The 23,103-nt window shown below is 38.3% G+C and overlaps 1 protein-coding gene across 1 annotated transcript; it reads left to right on the forward strand.

Moving 5' to 3' along the window:
• The first annotated feature begins 343 nt into the window (after positions 1-343).
• On the forward strand, positions 344-16,056 carry LOC114030745 (calcium-activated chloride channel regulator 1-like). Its single transcript, XM_027845618.1, has 7 exons — positions 344-560; positions 1,144-1,250; positions 2,954-3,169; positions 3,864-4,125; positions 12,216-12,380; positions 14,341-14,577; positions 15,429-16,056. Exons 1-7 carry the CDS (start codon positions 359-361, stop codon positions 15,761-15,763), a joined length of 1,524 nt encoding a protein of 507 aa, XP_027701419.1. The 5' UTR covers positions 344-358; the 3' UTR covers positions 15,764-16,056.
• Positions 16,057-23,103: the final 7,047 nt, after the last annotated feature.

The following is a 23,103-nucleotide window of genomic DNA, read 5'->3' on the forward strand; positions in this document are numbered from 1 at the left end:
CATGCACATAGTGGGTCTTCATCTGTCCAGTGTCTCATCAGCCTCAATGTGTGCTAGAACCACAAAGAACCGATACCCTGGCTGGGACTGATTACCAGTGTACAGAAGCTGGGTCACTCAGTTTCACCAGAGCAGCCCTGCTGCCCACTGGCAGCATCAGCTGTGACAAATTTCCTGGATTAGATCAAGAGAAAAGGGGCTTGGACTGAGTTTCTGAAAGTTACACATTTCATATTTGAAAAATCTCAAGATGGGAAGATCTTCCTGGAGTCCTGGGGTCTTTCCTTTATTTTCTTCTTTCATTCCTGGCCAGATCCATTCACTCGAGATTACCTGATAACACTAAGTCTGCTTACCAATGTTTGGGGTGAATCTGTGTTTTCAGGTAATACGACAGAAATTCTCAACAGATGGTTCCGAAATCGTCCTTCTGACTGATGGGGAAGACAGTACAATCAGCACATGTTTTGATGAAGTGAAACAAAGTGGGGCCATTATCCACACAGTTGCTCTGGGACCTTCTGCAGCCAAAGACCTGGAGGAGCTTTCAAAGATGACAGGTAAACAATAACCTGGAGAATATGTTTCTTCAATAGGCATGAAAGATTATTTCTATGTAAACCTCCCCTCACGTTCTCCACTAAGATCTACAGGTGAACCAGTACAGGAGACCTGGTGTTTCTGAAGGCTATGGAAATGGGACACAGGCTCTGGAAGGTCAGGCAATAAACATTTAAGTACCTACTATGTGCCAAGAGTCCCTGAACAGCTGAATTGATGGATCCTTGAAGTAATGAGGATCCAGGAAGTTCAATTATGAACGAAATAAATGAACTGGTTTAGATCATAGATTCTGTGATGCTTATTTGAGTCCTTATCAACATTTTTATCTCTTCCCAAGGCCTTGGTTGTGTTCCAGGTAAATGAGACTTTAATGATTGTATGAGATATACTTTATACACCACAAGACTGAAAAATATTACCTTTACCTCCTAGAGTGAGGTTTTATTCCTACTAGCTGTAGAATGGCTGCAGTTTATGAAAGAACATAAAACTTCATGAAAAAATAACTTTGGTAAGACTGTTAATTTGTCATTACCCTGTGCCAATTATTTAATTTCTGTTAATATGATCCTACTTTAGGAGGTGTGAAGACAGCTTCTACAGACAATGCCCAGAACAATGGGCTCATTGATGCATTCAGTTCCCTCTCATCAGGAAATGGACTGATCACTCAACGGTCCATCCAGGTCAGTTTCCATTTCTCCTTTCACATGTTTGCACTGTATAGGATCACAGCATTCTAGAGTCAGAAATTTAGAGTTTCGAAGGACCTCTGAGGTTCATAAAATCATACATCAGAGATATAAAGTTGGAAGGAACTTCAGAGTGAACCAGTCCAAACCACACATTTCATAGGTGAGGAAACTGAGGATGATGGACTTGTCTGAAGTCAAGATGATTTGAGAATCATCAGCCAAGAGATGATAATTGAATCCATGGAAGCTAATGAGATTACTATGTGAAATAGTATAGAGGGAGAAAAGAAGAAGACCCAGGACACAGCACGATTGGTGGCCATCATTATAGTAACATTGGACAGAGAAGTTTCAGTTGAGTGATAATGTTGGGAGACAGACTGTAGAGTTTAAGAAGAGAGTGAGAGGAAAGGGAGAAGAAGCACCTATTGTATACAGCCTTCTCTAGGAGCTTAGCTGCAAAAGTGAGAAGAGGTATAGGATGATAGCTCGTGGGGATGGACAGATCAGATGAAGATTTTTGAGGATGGAGGAAACATGGGTATGTTTGTAGTAGAGAAGAGGCCAAGCAGACAAGGAGATTGAAGATGAATGAGAGTGTGAGAATGACAGAAGGGACAAACTCCTGAAGAAGACAGGTTGGAAATGGGTTTCTCATGCATGGAGAGGGTTTTGCCTGGCAAAGAAAAGGGCCACCTCTTAATGTGAGGCAGGAGTGAAAGAGATAGTGGTAGAAGGCATAGGGGAGACATGAAATGAAAAGGAAGATGAGGAAAAAGGAGCTCTCAGAGAATGATATCAATTTTTTTCAGTGAAATATGAGGTAAGATTTTCAGATTAGAGAGTGAGGGACAGGGAGCCATGGGAGGTTTAAGGAGAGTTGAAAAGGTTTGGAGGAGGCTCTGTGGTGAGTGGGAGAGTGAGGTAATTGGGAGGAATAAAAGGACAACAGGACCAGGCCAGGCCAGACCAATAAGGCAGGGTGGTTCAGTGGAAAGAAATCTGGATTCTTTATCTGCTGATGCAATCACTCTGACATTTGTACTGTTTGTATCTTGTATGCACAGCTTTTCTTTTTCTTTTTGAATGTTGCTCCCAGCCCTAGTCAGAATGTGAGCTCCTTGTGGGCAGAGACTGCTCTAAATCTCTATGCTTTTGCTCAAGATGTTCCTTCCACTCACCAAAAATCCTGCCTGTCTTCACCGCTGAGAAGCTGACTCAAAATCAAGGAGCTGAACTCAAGAACCTGGCTGAGACTACAGTTTTATTCTCTCCCCACTCACAATAGAGCGAATTTGATTTAGAAGGGAAGTTGAGTAGAAAAAAAAAGGAAGGGAGAAAGAGTGAATAAGGGAAACTTGAATATTACCTTGGGCTAAGAATAAGGGATCTCATTCTAGCCCTGTCTTTCATGTCCTTTGTGCCAGGAATATTATTCATGCACATTTGTATAGCTATGACACCTGTCTCCTCTCTTGACCATCCTATCTCCTAATGTATGCTAACCAGAGGGATAGGGAAGGGACCTCTAATTTAATTGTTAGAGGAACTTCCAGGTAAGGAAACTCCCTCTACCAATGCATGCTGGTTCCTGCTCTGCAATTTATAATCTTTTGCCCATTGGCATGATATGACTTGTTGATAACTTATTCCTTTGCCCAGTCACTAAATGGTTTGTTATGGTTTCTTAACAGCTTGAGAGTAAGGGAGCCACTCTGAAGGATGGGGAATGGATGAATGGCACAGTTACTGTTGACAGCACAGTAGGCAATGACACACTATTTCTTGTCACATGGACAGCACAACAACCCCAAATGTTTGTCTCAGACCCCAGCGGGAAAATCTATGATACTTTTTCAGTGGATGCAATTTCCAAGATGGCATACCTCAAAATACCAAACACTGCCAAGGTGAGGAGCTTTTTCTCTTTTCAGAAAATGGAGCCAAGACTTTAATATCAGTATTATAACTTTGTAACTATTCTTGAGTGACAAGAAGTATTTTTTTACTAAAAAAAAACACACTCTTATTCCACATGTTCTCTTAAAAAGTGATGAATTGACCACAAAAAGCCAAGGCTTAAAAAATGACACTGTGGCAAGAAAGGAATTGTAATAAGATGTATTTAATTGTAGAAACTGGGCTAGAACTTAAGGAAGGTTAGGAGGGCAGGCCAGGAAGTTATAGAACCTTTTCTGATTGATATGAACATATTTATGACACCCCATTTCCCCATCCAGAATTTTATAATATATGAGTACTGACATCCAAAATCTTAGCCTTGCTTCTGAGGAGTAAAGACTATGGCGGGGCAAATCTTTTAAGTCACATTTTTCTTAGCAAAGGTTTCAATAGTAATCAGTATTACGCATACCCCAGGGGAAGCTCTAGTCTAGTTGCTGCACTCAGAGGGCGGAATATTTGAAATGACTGTCACGGCTGATAGAGAAGCAAAGTCATATAAACTCTCCAGCAGGTGGTTTTCTTCAACTTCACTTGTGTGAATCAGATAAGATGTTAAGATAGACAATGTGTAACAGAGAAGGCAGGTAGGGCAGGTCTTAACACTGTTTTGCTTTAATGAATTTGTACCGGATTTTTCAGGATGGAATTTGGACTTACAACCTTATGTCAAGTGCACAAACCCTGACTCTGACAGTAACCTCTCGTGCTGCAAATCCTAATGTAACTCCCATTACAGTGGATTCTAAAATGAATAAAGACACCAGCACCTTCCCTAGTCCAATGGTTGTCTACGCAGAAGTTCGCCAAGGATCTGTGCCTATCATAGGAGCCACTGTAACAGCCCTCATCGAATCAGCTGATGGAACAACAGTGACTCTGGAACTTTTAGATAATGGTGCAGGTAACTTATAATCCATAAAAACCTTAGGGTTCTTTCTCTTTTAAGAAAGAATTAAGATACTTTTATTAGTTTTCATTTTTTAATAGTATTTCATTTTTTCCAATTACATATAAAGACAATTTTGACATTCATTTTTATAATATTTTGAGTTCTAAATTTTCTCCCTCTCTCCTTACCTACCATGAATCCTCCTGAAGATGGTAAGTTATTTGATATATACTATATATGTGCAATCTCATGAAACATATTTCCATATTAATCATGTTGTGAAAGAAGAAACAGTTGCAAAAAATTATTATTTGCAAAAGGAAAAAATGAAGATAGTATGCTTTGACCTGCATTCAGACTCCATCAGTTCCTTGTCTGGATGTGGATAGCATTTGCCATCATGAGTCTTTTAGAATTGTCTTGGATCATTGTATTGCTGAGAAGAGCAGCTACTAAATCAATCGTAATTGATCATTACAAAATGTTGCTGTTACTGTGTATAATTCTCCTATTTCTGTTAACTTCACTTTGTATCTGTTCATATATTTCTTTTTAGGTTTTTCTGAAATCTGCCTTCCCATCATTTTTATAGCATAATAGTATCCCATTATATTCATATATCAGAATTAGTTCAGTCATTCCTCAGTTGATGGGGATCCTCTCAATTTCCAACTTTTGCCACCACAAAAAGAACTGCTACAAATATTTTTGTACATGTAGGTCATTTTCCCTTTTTTATTATCTTTTTCATATACAGAACTACTAGTGGTTTGTACTGGATCAAAGGGTATGCAGTTTGATTGCCCTTTGGGCATAATTCCAAATTTCTCTCCAGAATGGTTGGATCAGTTGACTACTCCACCAACAATGCATCAGTGTCCCAATTTTCTCACATGCTCTTCAACATTTATCATTTTCCTTTTCTATCATATTAGCCAATCTGATAGGTGTGAGGTGGTACCTTAAAGTTGTTTTAATTTGCATTTCTCTAATCAATAGTGATTCAAAGCATTTCTTCATGTGACTATATATAACTTTAATTTCTTCATCTGAAAACTGTTAATTCATATCCATTGACCATTTACCAATAGGGGAATAACTTGTATTCTCATAAACTTGACTAAATTCTCTATATATTTGAGAAATGAGGCCTTAATCAGAGATAACATTCTGCAAAAAAAAAATTCCCCAATTTTCTATATACCTTCTAATCTTGGCTGCACTGGTTTTGTTTATGCAAAAATGTTTTAATTTTATTTAATCAAAATTATACATTTTAATTCTCTTGATCCTCTCTATCACTTGTTTACTCATAAATTCTTCCCTTATTCATAGATCTGACACATAAAATTTTACATGCTCTCCTAATCTGCTTATGTGATATCAACCTTTATATCTAAATCATGTACCCATTTTGACCTTATCTTGGTATGTGGTATAAGATATTGGCCTATACCTTATTTCTGCCAAATAGCTTTCCAGTTTTCCCAGTAATTTTTGTCAAATGTTGAGTTCTTGTCCCAGAAACTGGACTCTTTGGGGTTAATCAAACACTAGATTAGTATGGTCATTCACCACTGTGTCTTGTGTACCTAATCTATTCCACTGGTCCACCACTCTATTTCTTAGCTAGCACTAGATTGTTTTGATGACTACCACTTTGTAATATGGTTTGAGACAGAGTACGGTAAGGTCACCTTCCTTCACATTTTTTTCATTGATTTCCTTGATATTCTTGACCTTTTCTTCTTCCAGATGAACTTTGTTATTATTTTTTCTAATACTATAAAATAACTTTTGGCCATTTGGTATGGCACTGAATAAGTAAATTAATTTAGGTAGAAATGTCATTTTTGTTACATTGGCTTGACCTACCCATGAGCAATTAGTATTTCTCTAATTGTTTAGATCTGACTTTATTTGTGTGAAAGATGTTTTGTAATTGTGTTCATATAGTTCCTGAGTTTTTCTTAATAGGTAGACTCATAAGCATTTTACATTATCTGCAGTTATTTTAAATGGAATTTCTCTTTCTCTTGCTGCTAGACTTTGTTGGTAATATATAGAAATGCTGATGATTAATAGGAGTTTATTTACTATCCTGAAACATTGCTGAAGTGGTTAATTATTTCAACATTTTTTAGTTGGTTCTGTAGGATTCTCTAAGTATACTATCATATCACCTTCAAAGAGTGATCATTTTTTCCTCATTTACTATTCTAATTTCTTTTATTTCTTTTTCTTTGCTTATTGCTATAGCTAGCATTTCTAGTACTATATTGAATAACAGTAGTGATAATGGGCATCCTTACTTCACTCCTTATCTTATTGGGAAGGCTACTAGCTTATCCCAATTATGGATACTTACTGATGGTTTTAGATCAATACTACATATCATTTTAAGTAAAGCTCCATTTTTTCCTATACTTTTCTGTGCTTTCAATAGGAATAAGTATTGTATTTTGTCAAAAGCTTTTTCTTTATCAATTCAGATAACAATATGATTTTTGTTGTTTTTCTTATTCATATAGTTAGTTATGCTGATAGTTTTCTTAATATTGAACAAGTTCTACATTCCTAGTATAAATCCCATCTGGTCATAGTATATGATCTTTGGGATATATTATTGTAATCTCTTTGCTAGTGTTTTCTTTAAAATGTTTGCATCAGTGTTCATTAACATTCTTGGCAGGAGGTCATTAATACCTATTCCTGGCTGAAAGGGAAGAGTCAGGTTCATAACTTTTATATTTGAGAAACCTTAACAAAATAAAATGAAAAATTACATGGTATAGTGGAAAGAGCACAGGATTCTCCCTTTTTCACTCGTTCAATATTTTATGTTTTTCCAATTACATGTAAAAACAATCTTAATATTCTTTTTTTATTCTGAATTCCAAATTCTCCTCCTCTTTCTCTTCCCCCCCTTATTGAGAAGGCAAACAGTTTGACATAGGTTATATATGTGTAGTCACAAAACACATTTCCATGGAAGTCATTCTGTGAAAGAAAATGCAGACAAAAAAAACAAGAAAAATAAAGAAACTAAAGAAAAAGTATCTTTGATCTGCATTCAGGCTCTACCAGTTCTTTCTCTGGAGATAGCACTTTTCATCATAAGTCCTACAGAACTGTCTTGGATCATTGCTGTTGAGAATAGCTAAATTATTCATAGTGGATTATCATACAATATCACTGTTACTGTATACAACCTTCTCCTGGTTTTGCATGTTTCACTTCGCATCAGTTCACGTAAGTCTTTCCACATTTTTTAAAGAGCATCCTGCTCTTATTCATGTAAGTTAATGTAGGTCAGTTTATGTAAGTCTTTCCATATTTTTCAAAGAGCATCCTGCTTATCATTTCTACTTTTCCCCCACTTAATAGTATTTTTTCCAATTACATGTAAAGATAGTTCTTAACATTCACTTTTATAAAATTTTGAGTTCCAAATTTTTCTCCCTCACTCTCTTCCCTCTCCTTTCTCCAAGACAGTAAGCAATCTGATATAGGTTACACGTGTATAATCATATTAATCTTATTTTCACATTATTCATGTTGTGAAAGAAGAATCAGAACAAAAGGGGACAATCAGAAGAAAACAAAAACAAAAACAAAAAATGTGAAAATAGTAAGCTTTGGTCTGCATTCAGACTCCACAGTTCTTCCTCTGGATGTAGAGAGAATTTTTCATCATGAGTCTTTTGGAATTGTCTTGGGTCACTGTATTGCTGAGAAGGGTTAAGTCTGTCATAGTTGATTATCATATAATGTTACTGTTACTGTGCACAATGTTCTCCTGGCTCTGCTCACTTCACTCAGCATGAGTTCATGTCTTTCTAGGTTTTTCTGAAATCTGCCTAATCATCATTTCTTTTTATGTTTCTTTTGCATCTTGTATTGGAAAATCAAATTTTCTATTCAGTTTTTTTATTTCTATCAGGAATGCTAGAAAGTCCTCTATTTCATTGAATATCCATTTTTATCCTGAAGGATTATACTCACTTTTGCTGGGTAGGATTCTTGGTTGTAATCCTAGCTCTTTTGCCCTCTGGAATATCACATTCCAAGCCCTCCAATCATTTAACATACAAGCTGCTCAATCTTGTGTTATTCTGACTGTGGCTCTACGATATTTCAATTGTTTCCTTTTGGTTGCTTGCAGTACTTTCTCCTTGATCCGGCAAGTTTGGAATTTGGCTATAATATTCCTGTGAGTTTTCATTTTGAGGTCTCTTTCATGAGTTGATCAGTGGATTCTTTCAATTTCTATTTTACCCTCTGGTTCTAGAATATCAGGGCAATTATCCTAGATAATTTCTTGAAAGATGGTGTCTAGGCTCATTTTTTAAATCATGATTTTTAGGTAGTCCAATAATTCTTGAATTATCTCTCCTGAATCTATTTTTAGGCCACTTGTTTTACCAAAGAGATATTTCACATTTTCTTCTGTTTTTTTTTAATTCTTTTGATTTTGTTTGATTGTTTCTTGATGTCTCATAAAGTCACTAGCCTCCACTTGCTCAATTCTAACTTTTAAGGAATTATTTCTTCAGTGAGTTTTTGTATTTCTGTTTCCATTTGGCCAATTCAACTTTTTTAAGGAGTTCTTCTCTTCAGTGAATTTTTGCATATCTTTTTTTTTCATTTGACCAATTCTGCTTTTCAAGGATTCCTCTCTTCATTAGATTTTTCTGCCTCTTTTACCATTTGACCTATTCTGTTTTTTAAGGTGTTATTTTCCTCAGTATTTTTTCATGCCTCCTTTACTAAACTGGTGACTCATTTTTCATGATTTTCTTGCATCACTCTCATTTCTCGTCCCAATTTTTCCTCTACCTCTCTTACTTGATTTTCAAAATCTTTTTTGAGCTCTTTCATGTTATGAAAGCAATCCATATTTTTCTTGGAGGCTTTGGATGCAGGAATTTTTACTTTGTTGTCATCTGAGTGTGTGTTTTGATTTTCCTTGTCACCATAATAATTTTCTATGGTCAGAACTTTTTTCTGTTGTTTGCTCATTTTCAAGCCAATTTCTTGACTTTTAACTCTATGCTAAAGTGAGATTTTGCTTCCCAAGTGGAGAGGGCACTGTCCCAAACTTCAGGTTTTTGTGCAGCTGTTTTCAGAGGTAATTCTGGGGACTGTAAGTTTTTGGCACTTCCAAGGTGATATGACCTAGAGATAGGCGTATTACTACTCTCCTGACTTGTGCTCTGGTCTCTAAGGGACCACAAGCACTCTTTTCAATCCTGGAACTGTGACTGGGGTCCCTGCACCCTAGTGGCTATAAGCTTTGTTTTGCTTTCCCAGTGCTACTCCTCGCACTGGGACTAAGACTCAGAACTGCAACCCAGATCCAACTACAGGCAATGCAACAGAGTGCTGCCCCATGCCAGCAAAGGAACCCCTATAACTCTCATTCTGACCCATTGTCCAATCCTTTTACCATCTGTGGGCTGAGGAGTTTAGAAACCACCACCACTGCCACTGATTCAATTGCCCTGAGGCCTACACCTGTTTTGCTGGAGTCTGGTCTGCACTGGACAGCTTTCCTCTCTCACCCTAGTGCAACAGACCTTTCTTGCCAACCTTCTAAGTTATCTTCGGCTGGAAGATTGTTTCACTCTGTCATTGTGTGGGTTCAACCACTCTAGAATTTGCTTAGAGTCATTATTTAACAGTATTTGAGGAGAGGTCCGGTGAGTCCCTGCCTTTACTCTGTCATCTTGGCTCCATCTCTTGCCTGGACAATCATGTTTGAAATGTATTAGCTGTATGATCTTAGGCAGTCACAATATCACTGGGTCTCAGTTTCTACAACTGTAAAATGAGGGGTTGGACTCAATGTCCAACCAATGTCCTTACCAGCTCATGATCCATGAAAAACATGTTTCATTTCCTTTGAAAAGAATTCTAGATCTGTGCAAAAGTTTTCTTCCCTTTTATGAGTAAGGAATCTATTCCTTCCTCCCTTTGGATTCTTAGAATCCCTAGCTTCCTTTACAACACAAATCAGGTCCCATCTCCTACACAAGATTTCTCCTGATTTCCACTAAAAGCTACTTCCCTCTCTATTCTCCTCCCCACCAAACTGCTTGGTATTTACCTTGTACACACTTTGTATTGAACTTTCCACTACTTATCTTTGTTTGAGTTGTGTCTACCAAGCTAGATGTAATCTGCTTGAGGACAGGGTCTGTTTCCTTTTTGTTAATGTGCCTCTAGCTTACCGAATTGAATTGAATGAATGTCAGCATCAGGCTTGAGGTCCAGGAAGATTGTTTACCTGAAAACATAACAGGCCCCCTAGTAACCAAACAAAGATAGCTAAGAATCTTTTAGTTTTAGGGAAAGTGTGTAACCTATAAATAAACAAACAATCAAGGCTTTCCCTAAGATCACAAGGCAGTCCAGTAACTTGGGTTAGGTGAACCCATATAGCACAGTAAAGAGGGGTCCACAGAAGACTGTAATCAGATATTAAACAAATTTAAAAGTTATTTGGTAAAAAGCAAATTCAAAATCATTAAAATATAGGGAAATACTTTAGAGCAGTGGCTCCCAAATTTTTCCATGATCCCTGGGAGGAAGAACAATATCACACTGACCAAACATCAGCACCACCCTGCTTCTGTCCCCAGTACATCCCCTCCAGGGAATGGGCTATGCAGACAGCCTTCAGCAATGATGTCTCCTCTACTCCTTGAAATACCTGTACATCCTGGGGAAGAGAACTTCTTGGCACTATGTGTGGTATCCGTTTAATAAAAATGTATGGATTTGAGAGACATTTATTAAATTGACACTAAGGTAAGGCACAATGCTAGTAGCTAGAGATGCTTTCACAAACAATAAGCAATTCCTGCCCTCAAGGAACTTACAATCAAACTGGCTGAAAATAACATGCACAGATAGGTAAAGGCAAAGTATATGCAAGGTAAATTCAAAGTACTTTGGGTGTGAGAGAGGATAGGGAAGGAACTAACAAATACAGGAATTTGGAAAGGCCTTGTGGAGGAAATGGCACCTGAGCTATGCTTTGAAGTTAGTTATGGATTCCAAGAATCAGAGGTGAGGAAGAAGCACATTCCAAAACTGGGAGGCCAGTGGGTCATTTAAGCAAAGGCAGAGAAGTAAGAGATTGAAGGATATGTATAGGGCACAGTTAGACTGCCAGTCTGATTGGTATGGGGATCACATGAAAGGGAGTAATAGAAAATAATACTACAAAGGCAGGTGGGAGTTAAATTATGGAGGGATTTAAAAGACTGACAAGATTTCTATAGAGGTAATAGGGGGTAGTTGAAGTTTTTGCATAGTAAGGTCACATGTTCAGATCTGTGTTTTAGGAGTGTTGCAGAAGGATGAGACTGGAGGCAGGAAGACCAATTATGAGGCTCTTATAATCATCCAAATGCATGAATTACGGTAGAGGCTGTATGAGTAGAGGAAAAGAGATTGATGGAAGAGATGATATACAGGTCAAATTGACAAGACTTGGCAAATGATTGGATATGGAGATTGAGAGAGAGGGAAGAGACATGGGTTCAAGTCCTGCCTCTTATACTTACTAGTTCTTTGACTGGAAAAGTCACTTAACTGATCTAAGTTTCAGTATCCTCATTTGTACAATGGGTACAATAATATCTTTCATCTGGGCTGTGCTGGCATATTTTTAAGAGCTGACTCTGAAGAAAAAAAGAACATACAACACACTTCTAAGTTTAATCTCCATTACTTTCTTAAATCTAGACATTCAACTAAACAATAAACCAAGGCCCAATTTGTAGGTACTTCCAAGGTATAAAAGCTCAACATTAAAAATTGACCAAAAAGCCATCTCTAGTACAAGTTGACTCTAACACACCACTTATAGGTGTGTTATAGTACTTATAGGGTTGTTGAGAGATTCCAATGAGATCAAGTTTGTAATTAGCTTTGAAAACTCTCAAATAGTTTATAAAAATGTATGCTTGTGTCTAGAAGTGGCATATATGCTTGAGTCTATTACTATCTTCAAAAGTCCAAGTGTATTTTTGAGAATTTATTTATGTATTTATCATGGCAATGCTTGACAACTCCTTTATTTCTACACAAAGGTGCTGATGTTTCTGAGAATGATGGTGTCTATTCAAGGTATTTCAGATCCTACAAAGCAAATGGTCGATACAGCTTAAAAGTGAGAGCCCTGGGAGGAACAAGCACCCAAATGTCAAGACCCCAAGTGAATGGAGCCTTTTATGTACCAGGTTGGATAGAGAATGGTAAGAAACCCAGTATCTCTTTCAGATGGTGAATGGTGGATTTTTTCAGATTTCTACTTTACCCTCTTGTTCTAGAACCTCAGGGCACTTTTCCTTCACAATTTCTTGTAATATTATATCAATATTCTTTTTTTAAATTTAACTTTCAAGTAGTCTAATGATTCATATATTGTTTCTCCTTGATCTGTTCTCTAGATCAGTTGTTTTTCTAATTAGATGTTTCATATTCCCTTCTGTTTTTTCATTCTTTTGATTTTGTTTTGTTATTTCTTGATGTCTTATAACATCATTCACTTCCCCTTGCCCAATTCTACTTTTTAAGGAGTTATATTGTTCCTTATGATTTTATATCTCTTTTTCCAATTGGTCGATTTCTTGATTTTCTTGGAAACTTCCAATTGGTTGATTTCTTTCCTTGATTTTCTTGGAAACTTCCATAACAAAAATTTGGTACTGTATTGAGTCAATGGCAAGAGGGGATCTAATTGAACTTTGACACATCTTGGATCTCAAACTAAAGATTATTCATACTTTATGGAACTTGTTGAAAGCAGTGGGGCTATTTAGCCCAGAGAACAGAAGACTTACCTGTCAAGTAGTTGAAGGGATCTCCCAAGGAAGAGAGATTAGACTTGATCTGCCCCAGAGGGCAGAACCAAGCTCAGTAGGTACAAATTGCAAAGAGGAAGATTTAGCCTTGATAGAAGGTAAAACCTCCTAACACTTAGATCTCTTCCATAGCTAAATGAGCTACCTCAGCAAGCAGAGTTTCCCCTCATTAGATGGGATCCCCATCACTAAAGAGCTTCAAGTTCAATCTGGATGACTACTCAGGTTTATAGAGGAGGACTCTTTTCACATAATATGGGTTATATGGCCATTGGGTCCCTGGCAATTCTGAGGTTCTGCAATTCTGTAATTGAGAGGCTAACTACCAAATGCATCTTACTGTAAGTCCAGTATGTCTGTCCTACATTGAAAGTTCAGCAGACAGTATAACACAAGAAAGCAGTCTCTGCATATCTGTAACTGGTAGAAGAAGCCTTAAGTATTCCAGTATTGCCCACAGACACAAATATTTGGGTAGAAGTAGAAAGGTTAGGGCTAAGTATCACAGTATCTCAGAACTGGAAGGGACCTCCATGGCCTTCTAGACCAACCCATTCCTGGAGCAAGAATCCCCTCTACAACATACTGTCTCCATCTTCTGCTTGAAGCTCTCTAGTGATGGAGCAATCCACTGAAAAAGTCTATTCTATGATAGAAAAGCTCTAATTGCTATATCTGTTCCTTTTTAATGTCTACCCATGGCTCTTGGCTCTCTCCAACATGACCAAGCTATATAAATCTACTCCCTCCTGCTTCTCAATGAGTCAGACAGCATGTTTGATGTTTCTGGTATAGACAGTAAATACTACAGGCCTCAGAGGCAAGTGAAATCAGTTCACTTTAGGCTGGAGCAGTCAGGGAAGAACATTGAGAGGACACAGACTATGAAATAGGTTCTGAAAGACGTAGAGGATTAATTAGATAGGCAGAGGAGGTGACACAGTTTTTTCCAAATGAATGATTTCCAGTAAATCTGTTCTTTGGGAAAGAGAGCTGGGATATTTCCTTTCTTCCTTTTACTCCATACAAACTTAACTCATGGCTTGATACCTAAATTTAGCAGGAGATGACAGTGTTATTGAGAAGAAAAAAACTGAAAGAGGAGGGTGAGCTGGGGACACTATGATCACATATAATGAAAATATGGTGGATAGATCACTGGCACTAAAGTGGATAGAGCACTGGCCCTAAGTCAGGAGGACCTGAGTTCAAATTTGGCCTCAGATCAAACACTTGACAGTTACTAGCTGTGTGACCCTGGGCAAGTCACTTAACCCCAATTGCCTAAAAAAAAAAATGCAGCAAGCAAGTGGTATTGTGCCTAAAGACCTGAATGACTTTTTCCATGCAGGAGAAGTAAAAATGAATCCACCAAGACCTGAATTTAATGTCAGTGACCTTCAAGGCAAGCAAGTATCTTTCAGCAGAACAGCATCAGGAGGTTCTTTTGTAGTAACCAATATTCCAAGTGGCTCCATTCAAGATGTATTCCCACCATCTCAAATCACTAACCTCAAGGCTCAGGTAGAAGGAAATCGCATTAATCTGACATGGACAGCTCCTGGAGATGACTATGATCATGGTCACGGTAAGTCTGAAGTTTGGTTATCATTTAGAACAACAACAAAAAAAAAGCAGCCATTTCCAAAGTGTCTGCTCTGTACAAAGCAGTGCAGTAGGCACTGGAGAAAGAGAGTCCCTACCCTCAAGGAGCTTGTGTTCTGGTGCAGAGATACAACATGAACAGAGATAAGTAAATGTAATTAATATACAAAATAATTCAAAGGAAGTTCAAGAGGGAGAGAATACTCACAAGGAACATAGACTATTAGTGCTAGAAGGGAATGCTGAGCCCACCTAATCAAGCAGTCACCTAGCCATTCTTGAACACCCTCTACTGAAGAAAGAGCAGTTAAAAAAATATGGTTTTAAAAAGAAAATCTATTCCCAGAAATTCATGCTTTCATACTATGAGATATCTTACTAAAGCAACTATAACAAAGTTCGTAGAAAGACTCTCTTGAGGTTTGTATCAGAGAAGATAGAAATTTAGAGCCTGAAAGAATGAAAGGTAGATGGAGGAGCAGGTTTAGGAATAACATAGAAATGTTCTGTAGAACTAAGTTTACCCCCTTTGGAAGTAACTTCAAAATCTACCCAGAACTCAATTTCTAAAGAAGTTAACAAGAAATAGCATTTCCCTCTCTCAGGAGAAATGGTCCCTGTGGAGATCTACTACATACGTACCTGCTTGACATTTATCACTCTGTCAAGGACGCACACACAAGACCTTAAATGGAATGCTAGATAAGACTATAACAATAGCTTACTATTGATCTCTTAGATAGGGAAAACACATTTTTCTGATCTCTGATATTTATTATTTTTCTGCTTTATTAAATCTATGTAAATATTATAAGTAGTTTCATCTCCTTTTAGCCCAAGAGTACATTATACGAATGAGTGAAAGTATCCTTGACCTACGGGATAAGTTTGATGATGCTCTCCAAGTGAACACTACTGATCTGATACCTGAGGAGGCCAACACCCAGGAATTCTTTGTGTTTGAGCCAAAAGGCATCAATCTGGTGAATGGCACCAACATCTACATTGCCATGCAGGCTGTTGATAAAGCAAATCTGAAGTCCAAATTATCAAACATTGCACAAGTTTCTGTATTTATACCTCCAGAGAAGACCCCATGTAGTGGCAGTCACATCTATAAAATAATGTTGAAGTGGCTGGGTGAGTTGCAGGTGACTATACCCAAGTAAAGGGCCTTATGTATACTGACCTGAAGCTCAGGTTTTGTGAGAAGAGTACAAATCCATTTTTTCCTCTGGATTTGTCCCATCTCATCCATTTCCTTTTTGATTATAAACATTTATCAGATGTATTCCTGATTGCTGAGTACAAAGGAAACATTGACATGTGGATGATTAAACACAAAATATCTGGATATGTATGTGAAAGGACTATTTAGCCAAGTGTGACAATTATCACCTTTTTATTCACTATCCCATATGCTGACAAATAAAGGCAACTCTCATTTAATACTTTTTAAAAATGTGTTGTTATTGTTTGGATGAGAACTAAGATAGTTATGAATGGCAGTCAAGCTTGTCCCTAGAGAAAAGATGGGAAAGCATGCCCCCCTCCCTGTACTGCAGAGGTGGGGGACTATAGGTAACAATATTGTGTCTATCACAGGGCATGGTCTTTTTGCTGATTAGTTTTGCTGAATTGCTTCTTTTACCTCTTTTTCAAAAAAACATCTTCATTATAAAGGATGGATTGCTGGGGAGGGCAAAGGGAGAGATATTTTCAGAAATGATATAAAAAATAAGACTGCAATAGAAATAAGGCAAAACAATTAAAATGTAAAGAGAAAGAACAAAAAATATTAAATGGATGCCAGTTGGCCAGAGAAATTAAACTTTTAACTTCTCACTTTGGTTAGTCAACAACAGTTGTGTACAGCAATTGGTCTACCCCCACAAGACAGAATCTCAGAGTTGGAACAGACATCATTTAGTGCAACGCTTACCCAAGCAGGAATCTCCTCTAACAGAACACGAATTCAATGAATACCAATCAAGTTCATATGACATGGAAGACCCAGTGGTTGTCTAAGAGCCCCCACTGGAAGAACTCTAGAGATGGAAAACCCAAGCTTCCAAGATAAGCAATGTCACTTTTGGACAGCTCTAATTTTTAGAAAAGTTCTCTTTCTGTAGAGCTGAAGCCTGCCTCTCATCTGCCATTCCTAGGACTGCTTTCTTGGGCAAAATGAGCCAAGTTGGACTCTTTTTCCACATGACAGACCCTCAGAGACTTTAAGTTCATGGTTCAGTGGGAGAAGTGCTGGATTTGGAGTCACACAACCTGAGGGACCGTTAACCTATGGTTCTAATCCCCCTGGTCCTCAGTTTCTTCATCTGTGAAGTAAAGTGGTTGTACTCTAAGGTCCCTTTAGAACTATGGTCCTGTATACCCCTGAATTTTTTCTTCTCCAAGCTGTTTATATTTCTTTCATGTGAACTTCAAATTGCAGTCTCTAGTCTCTAAACCCTCTTCTAGACTTCTCCAGCTTATCAATGTCCTTTCTCAAATGTAGCCGCAATAGCTGAGTACAATTCTCCAGATATGGTCTGACCAGGACAGAGAGATTGCTTTCCACAGTGGGACTATCACCTTGGGGTGTGTGCGATGTTCAGAAGGACTAGCACCTCTGGTGTGAGGGCTTGCTGAGAACTTTTCAGGGCTACTCATTCAATACCTTTGGTGTCCAACTAGTCACCTAACTCTCACCCGTGACTTCAAGAAGCTGTAATATGCACTGTGGCCACACTTCAGTAAAACTGTCTTGGCAAAAGGGTTAAAGCAGGTTGAGGGTAACCAATGGACCTCAAACCTGTTGGTGAATTAGGGGGATGTCTACCTCAATCACATGAGTGAAAGGAGTTGCTCTCAGAGTCAGGAAGATCTGGGGTCAAATCCTGTCTACGACACAACCTCGTCCTGTGATGGGCAAGTCACTGACAATTCTCTAAAACGATAAGATACAGAGAAGGGACCAAACTGCCTGAACAGGGGTCTCTTAGCTAGAGATCCTTGCCTATCCATATAGTATACATTAATAATTAACTGTTAATATGTGATTAAGTCAGTACCCTTTGGGGCTAGATCTAGCTTTAACTGGCCATGGAACTCACTCAAGTCAGAATTTCTCTAGATTTTAATTTGCTTAACTGAAAAATAATAAGCTGAACTAAATTATCTCTAAGTTCTCTTCTGGTTCTAAAATATCATCCCAATAATTCTGCTTGTAACATGAAGGACCTGGAGCCATCACTCATAATCCACAAAAGAGGTCCAAGGGAGGGGGTGATTGCCTCTTTCCTGCAACCATCCATCACTACCATGTCCTAGTGTGGACAAAATTTTGACCATGAGTAGCAAAGACACTAAAAACAAAGCCCAAATCTGTCTCCCAACTTTATAAAACATGGATGTATCCTTTCACAGGATACTGTTATATGTAGTTTATCATTTCATTTAATTTTGCTTTGACCACTATTTAAAATGAAAAAGTACTAAACTACAGAAATTGCACAATGTAAGACTGACTAGGATGGCATCCTCATTCAGTTGGTTGAGATTGCTAAGGAACACATGACTGGATTGAACTTTCCAAACAATGAGTGATCATTATCTTGCAGACTTTGGAGACAGAATGGAGTTTTGGAGAGAGCTGGCCTGAAAAAAGCCAGAAGAGTCTGAGTTCAAATCTCACATTAGCATATACTAGCTCTGGGTCCCTGGGCAAGTCATTGAAGCTTTCAGTGTCCTGGACAACTCTTGAAGGCTCTAAGCTGCAGAGCAAGTGACAACCTACATTAGTAGAGGGTGTTTCTTAATCCAGGAGCTCCCTATACCAATGAAGTCACAGGTCCAGACTTTGTCCCTATCTTAATTTTAGAGAAACTGCACTGTTATTATCATTATTATTATGAAAGTGTTAACCTGAAAAGAAACACTTGTATCAGAAAGAAGCTCTGTTTTGTCCATAATTTGTCCACAGAAATATTGGATGCTTTCAGAGGATATTTTGGCCACCAGGGCTGACAAAGTCCTTAAATTCTGAAGGGGGTTCTATTTACTGTTTATCACCAAAATGCATCTGTTGATCTGCTAGGCACACAGAGAATTCTGACAATCTTTTCAAAGCAGAGATCCTTTCTACTCTTCTCCATGCTTCCATGACTCCAATTCAACTAAAGAATTCTGGGCTCAAACAGTAAACTATACTATGACATATAATACATTTATCAAGGTACCATCATCTATTAATTATATTTTATTCTCAGCTAAAACACAAAGAGTAAGAAATTGTGGTGGTTTCTGACAGTCAGGTCTATAAGTATTAAATACTACTATGTACCAGGCATTGTGATAACTGCTGGGAATATATACACTACATACAAGCTAAAAGAAAGCTAGTGCTGGCCTTCCAGTAGCTTACATTCTGTTGGGGAGACAATACATAAAAGGAAGCTGAAATGTTGCGAGAGATTGGGGGAGATGAAGGGAGAAGGTACCTGTCCTGGAGCATAGTAGAAAAAGTCTAAAGAGAGTAAGTGAAGCCAGAACAGAGACACAGTGGGCCTGGGAACTTTCCTCACAATGGAAGTTCTGAGAAAAACTGACCAATCAAAGAAGGGATCATGGGGGAGGAGTATAATTCCAAGGTGAAGAGGCTGCAGGGGCAGAATGAGCTTTCAGGGTGAGGAGGCTGCTATGGCATGGCAGAGAAAGTCTGGGGAGTCAAGAGTGGATTCTGGACAGGAATGAATGCTTGTCCCAATGAGTACTTCTCATTCGGCTGGTTAGTCTTCTTTTGAAGTTGCCAAAGTCTGCTTTCCACGTTTTTCACAAAACGTGTTTTCCAAATATAGAAAACGACTTGTTCTTCATCCACACATTTACTTATATAGCTAAGTTAAGGGTCACTGGTTTTAGGTCAATATTGAAAGTCTCACCAGGAGAACTCAGAGGCAGGCCACTGACAAAACACCCTGGAACCACTAAGTGAGCTACTTTAAGAACATGTAGGAAAGAAGTTCCATTCCTCTGAGTCATTCTTTACCTCAAGTAAAGAAAACATCTGTATCCATGTCATGAGAGAATTTGGTATAAACATCTGCTTTAGTGCCACATTCTGTGCTTCCATTGTGAAGACTCAACAATCTACTCTAGTATACAGCACTCTGTCTGGAAAGAGGGATCCCTTCTCATCTGGGTTGGCTATGCTTCCAGAGCATTTCCATTTTTTTGTGCGAGTGTGTGTAGATATGAGGATTGTTATAGGTGAAATGCCTACATCATTCATGGCAAAATCAAAGACAAGAGAGAAAATATTCAGGAGAAGACAGTAGTCAGTGGCATCATATATTGCTGAAAAGTCAAAAAGGATGAACACTAAGAAAATATATGTCTTAATTAAGAAGTCACTGATAACTTGGAAGAAAGCAGTTTCAGTTCAATGAAGCATCAAAGATAAGACTGAAAACTCAAGAGACTGGAAGGATAATGATGTCCTTGAAAAATATTGTTGTTCATCCTTCATTTTCAAAGAGGACCAATGACATCACGCGTTGGATTTAAGTGAAGCAGAGTTGCATAAAGTTGGCAGCCTCATTCTCTCTTCCAGAGTCACTGAAGTCCTGCGAGAGAATAGAAGTCAAGTTGACTGGCGATGGCCTAGGGTACAGTAGGTGACCTTTACGTCTTTTTTGTTTGTTTGCTTTAGGTGGCACAGTGGATAGAGTGCCAGGACTAGAGTCAGGGAAACTCATTTTACTGAGGCCAAATCTGGCCCCAGACACCCACTGGCAGTGTGACCCTGGACAAGTCACCCAACCCTGCCTGCCTCAGTTTCCTCATCTGTAAAACGATCTGGAGATGGAAATGGCAAATCATTCCAATATCTTTGCTAAGAAAACCCCAAGTGGGATCACAAAGAGTTGAACATGAGGGAAACAACAACAACAACAGTAAATGTTAATTGACTGGCTGACTGCTGTTGCTACTAATGTAATCAGTAAAGTAATGGGAGGATAACAGACCCAGAGGATGTGCTAAGATCCTCAGGCCCTGGCTTAATACTTTGGCATCTTCAATGTCTGACCAAGCTCTAAGCACTCCACAGAGCCTGCTTCATCTGCCTTCATGGCCGTTGGAACAAATTGTTCTCAGCTGCCTATTCTGCCTGGAGAAGTCTTCGCATGTTCGGGGTAGATACTCCCCCCAACAAACTAATGGATTTGAGGCCTGCTGGTCCTCAACCTAGTTTAGCTTGTCTGCTGAGGTTTTTCTGGAGTGTGGCCACTGCACATGCTACAGCTTCTCGGAGCCACAGGTGAGAGCTGGGTGGCAGGTGGACACAAAAAGTGGACAAGCAGCCCTGAAAAGGGCTCAGTAGCCCTCACACCAGAGGTGCTAGTTCTCCATGAACACCCATGCATCCGTTTGGCATGTACACAGACAACAGTGAGCATATGTTTGCCTGAGACTGACTCTCAGGTCTCTAGCTGCCCCTTCTGCTTTATCTTTCTTTCCCTGAGCACAGATGACCAAAGAGAGATTGTGAGATGGATGTGTCCAATTTTAGTGGCTACCATGTGAGGTTGAGAGCTCCAGAGTCCTGGTGCTAGTTGCCTAACAGTAGGCAATCTCCACAACAACTTCTCAGAGGAGAAGATGACCACTACCAGGAGAGTACTGCAATGTAAAGGATTAAGAAAGTCCAAACCATACCTAAATTAATTTACTTATTCAGTGCTATACCAAGAAAACTGCCAAAAAATTATTTTATAGAGTTAGAAAAGATAATAAAATTCATCTGGAAGAACAAAAGATCCAGAATATCGAGGGAATTCATGAAAAGAAATGCTAGGGAAGGCAGCCCACCCGTACCAGATCTCAAATTATATTATAAAGCAGCAATCATCAAAACTACTTGATACTGGCTAAGAAATAGAGTGGTGGATCAGTGGAATAGGTTGGGTACACAAGACACAATAGTCAATGACTATAGTGATCTACTGTTTGATAAACCCAATGATCCCAGCTTCTGAGATAAGAACTAACTATTTGACAATTTTGATTACATTAAATTGAAAAGTTTTTGTATAAAGTCAATGCAACCAAGATTAAGAGGGAAGCAGAACACTAGGTAAGAATTTTTACAACCAGTGTCTCTGATAAAGGCCTCATTTCTAAAATATGTAGAAATCTGAACCAAATTTATAAGAAGTTATTTATAAGTCATTCCCCAATTGATAAATAGTATTAATAGGCAGTTTTCAGATGAAGAAATTAAAGCTATCTATAGTCATATGAAAAAATGCTCTATATCACTATCGATTAGAGAAATGCAAATCAAAACAACTCTGAGGTACCACATCACACCTTTCAGCTTGGCTAATGTGACAAAACAGAAAATTGATAAATGTTGGAGAAGATGTGGGAAAATTGGAACATTAATGCATTGTTGGTAGAGTTGTGAACTGATCCAACTATTCTGGAGAGCAATTGGGAACTATGCCCAAAGGACTACAAAAATGTGCATACCCTTTGACCCAGTAATAGCACTTCTAAGGTTGTATCCCAAAGAGATCATACAAATGGGGAAAGGGCCCACTTGTACAAAAATATTTAAAGCAGCTCTTTTTGTGGTGGCAAAGAATCGGAAATTGAGGGAATGCCATCAACTGGGGAATGACTGAACAAGTTATGGTATATGAATGTAATGGAATACTGTTGTGCTATAAGAAATGATGAGCAGGTGGACTTCAGAAAAACCTGGAAAGACATATGAACTGATGCTGTGTGAAGTGAGCAGAACCAGGAGAACATTGTACACAGTAACAGCCACATTGTGTGATGATTGACTTTGGCAGACTCATCTCCTCTCAACAACGCAAGGATCCAAGACAATTCTAAAGGACTCATGATGGAAAATGTTGTCCACATCCAGAAAAATAACTACGGAGTCTGAAGCACATTATTTGAGCTCTCTTTTTTTTCTTTTTCTTTTTTTTTGTTTCTTCTTTCTCATGGTTTCTCCCATTACTTCTAATTTTCCTCTACAACATGACTAATGTGAAAATAGGTTTAATATGAATGTATATGATGAGCCTATAGCAATTTACATGCCATCTTGGGGTGAGTGGAGGGGAGAGATAGGAAGAAAATTTAGAATTCAAAATGTTGTAGAGGTGAATGTTGAAAACTAAAAATAAATAAATTTATTAAATAAATAAATAATAAAAAAGAAAGTGCAAACCAGAGCATGGCTTGCCTGGAGATCTAGGGTTAAATTCCTAGGACAGTGTGGCTCCACTTGATCCACAGTCTTATAAAGTGTTTCATGTCTTAAGAATCAAACTTCTAGGACAGTATATTAGAAGCGATGGATTATCGTTTCACATTTTAAGTATTTGTCAATGTGCATTTATGAGTCTTTTGTGTTTTAAGTGTTTATTTTGTGGGAGAGGAAATAAATAACTGCCCTATTCCTGATACCACAATTTGATGTATTAAGTAATTT

Source organism: Vombatus ursinus, unplaced genomic scaffold (assembly GCF_900497805.2).
Source record: "Vombatus ursinus unplaced genomic scaffold, bare-nosed wombat genome assembly UNPS02005264.1, whole genome shotgun sequence".
NCBI classification, from domain to species: Eukaryota; Metazoa; Chordata; class Mammalia; order Diprotodontia; family Vombatidae; genus Vombatus; species Vombatus ursinus.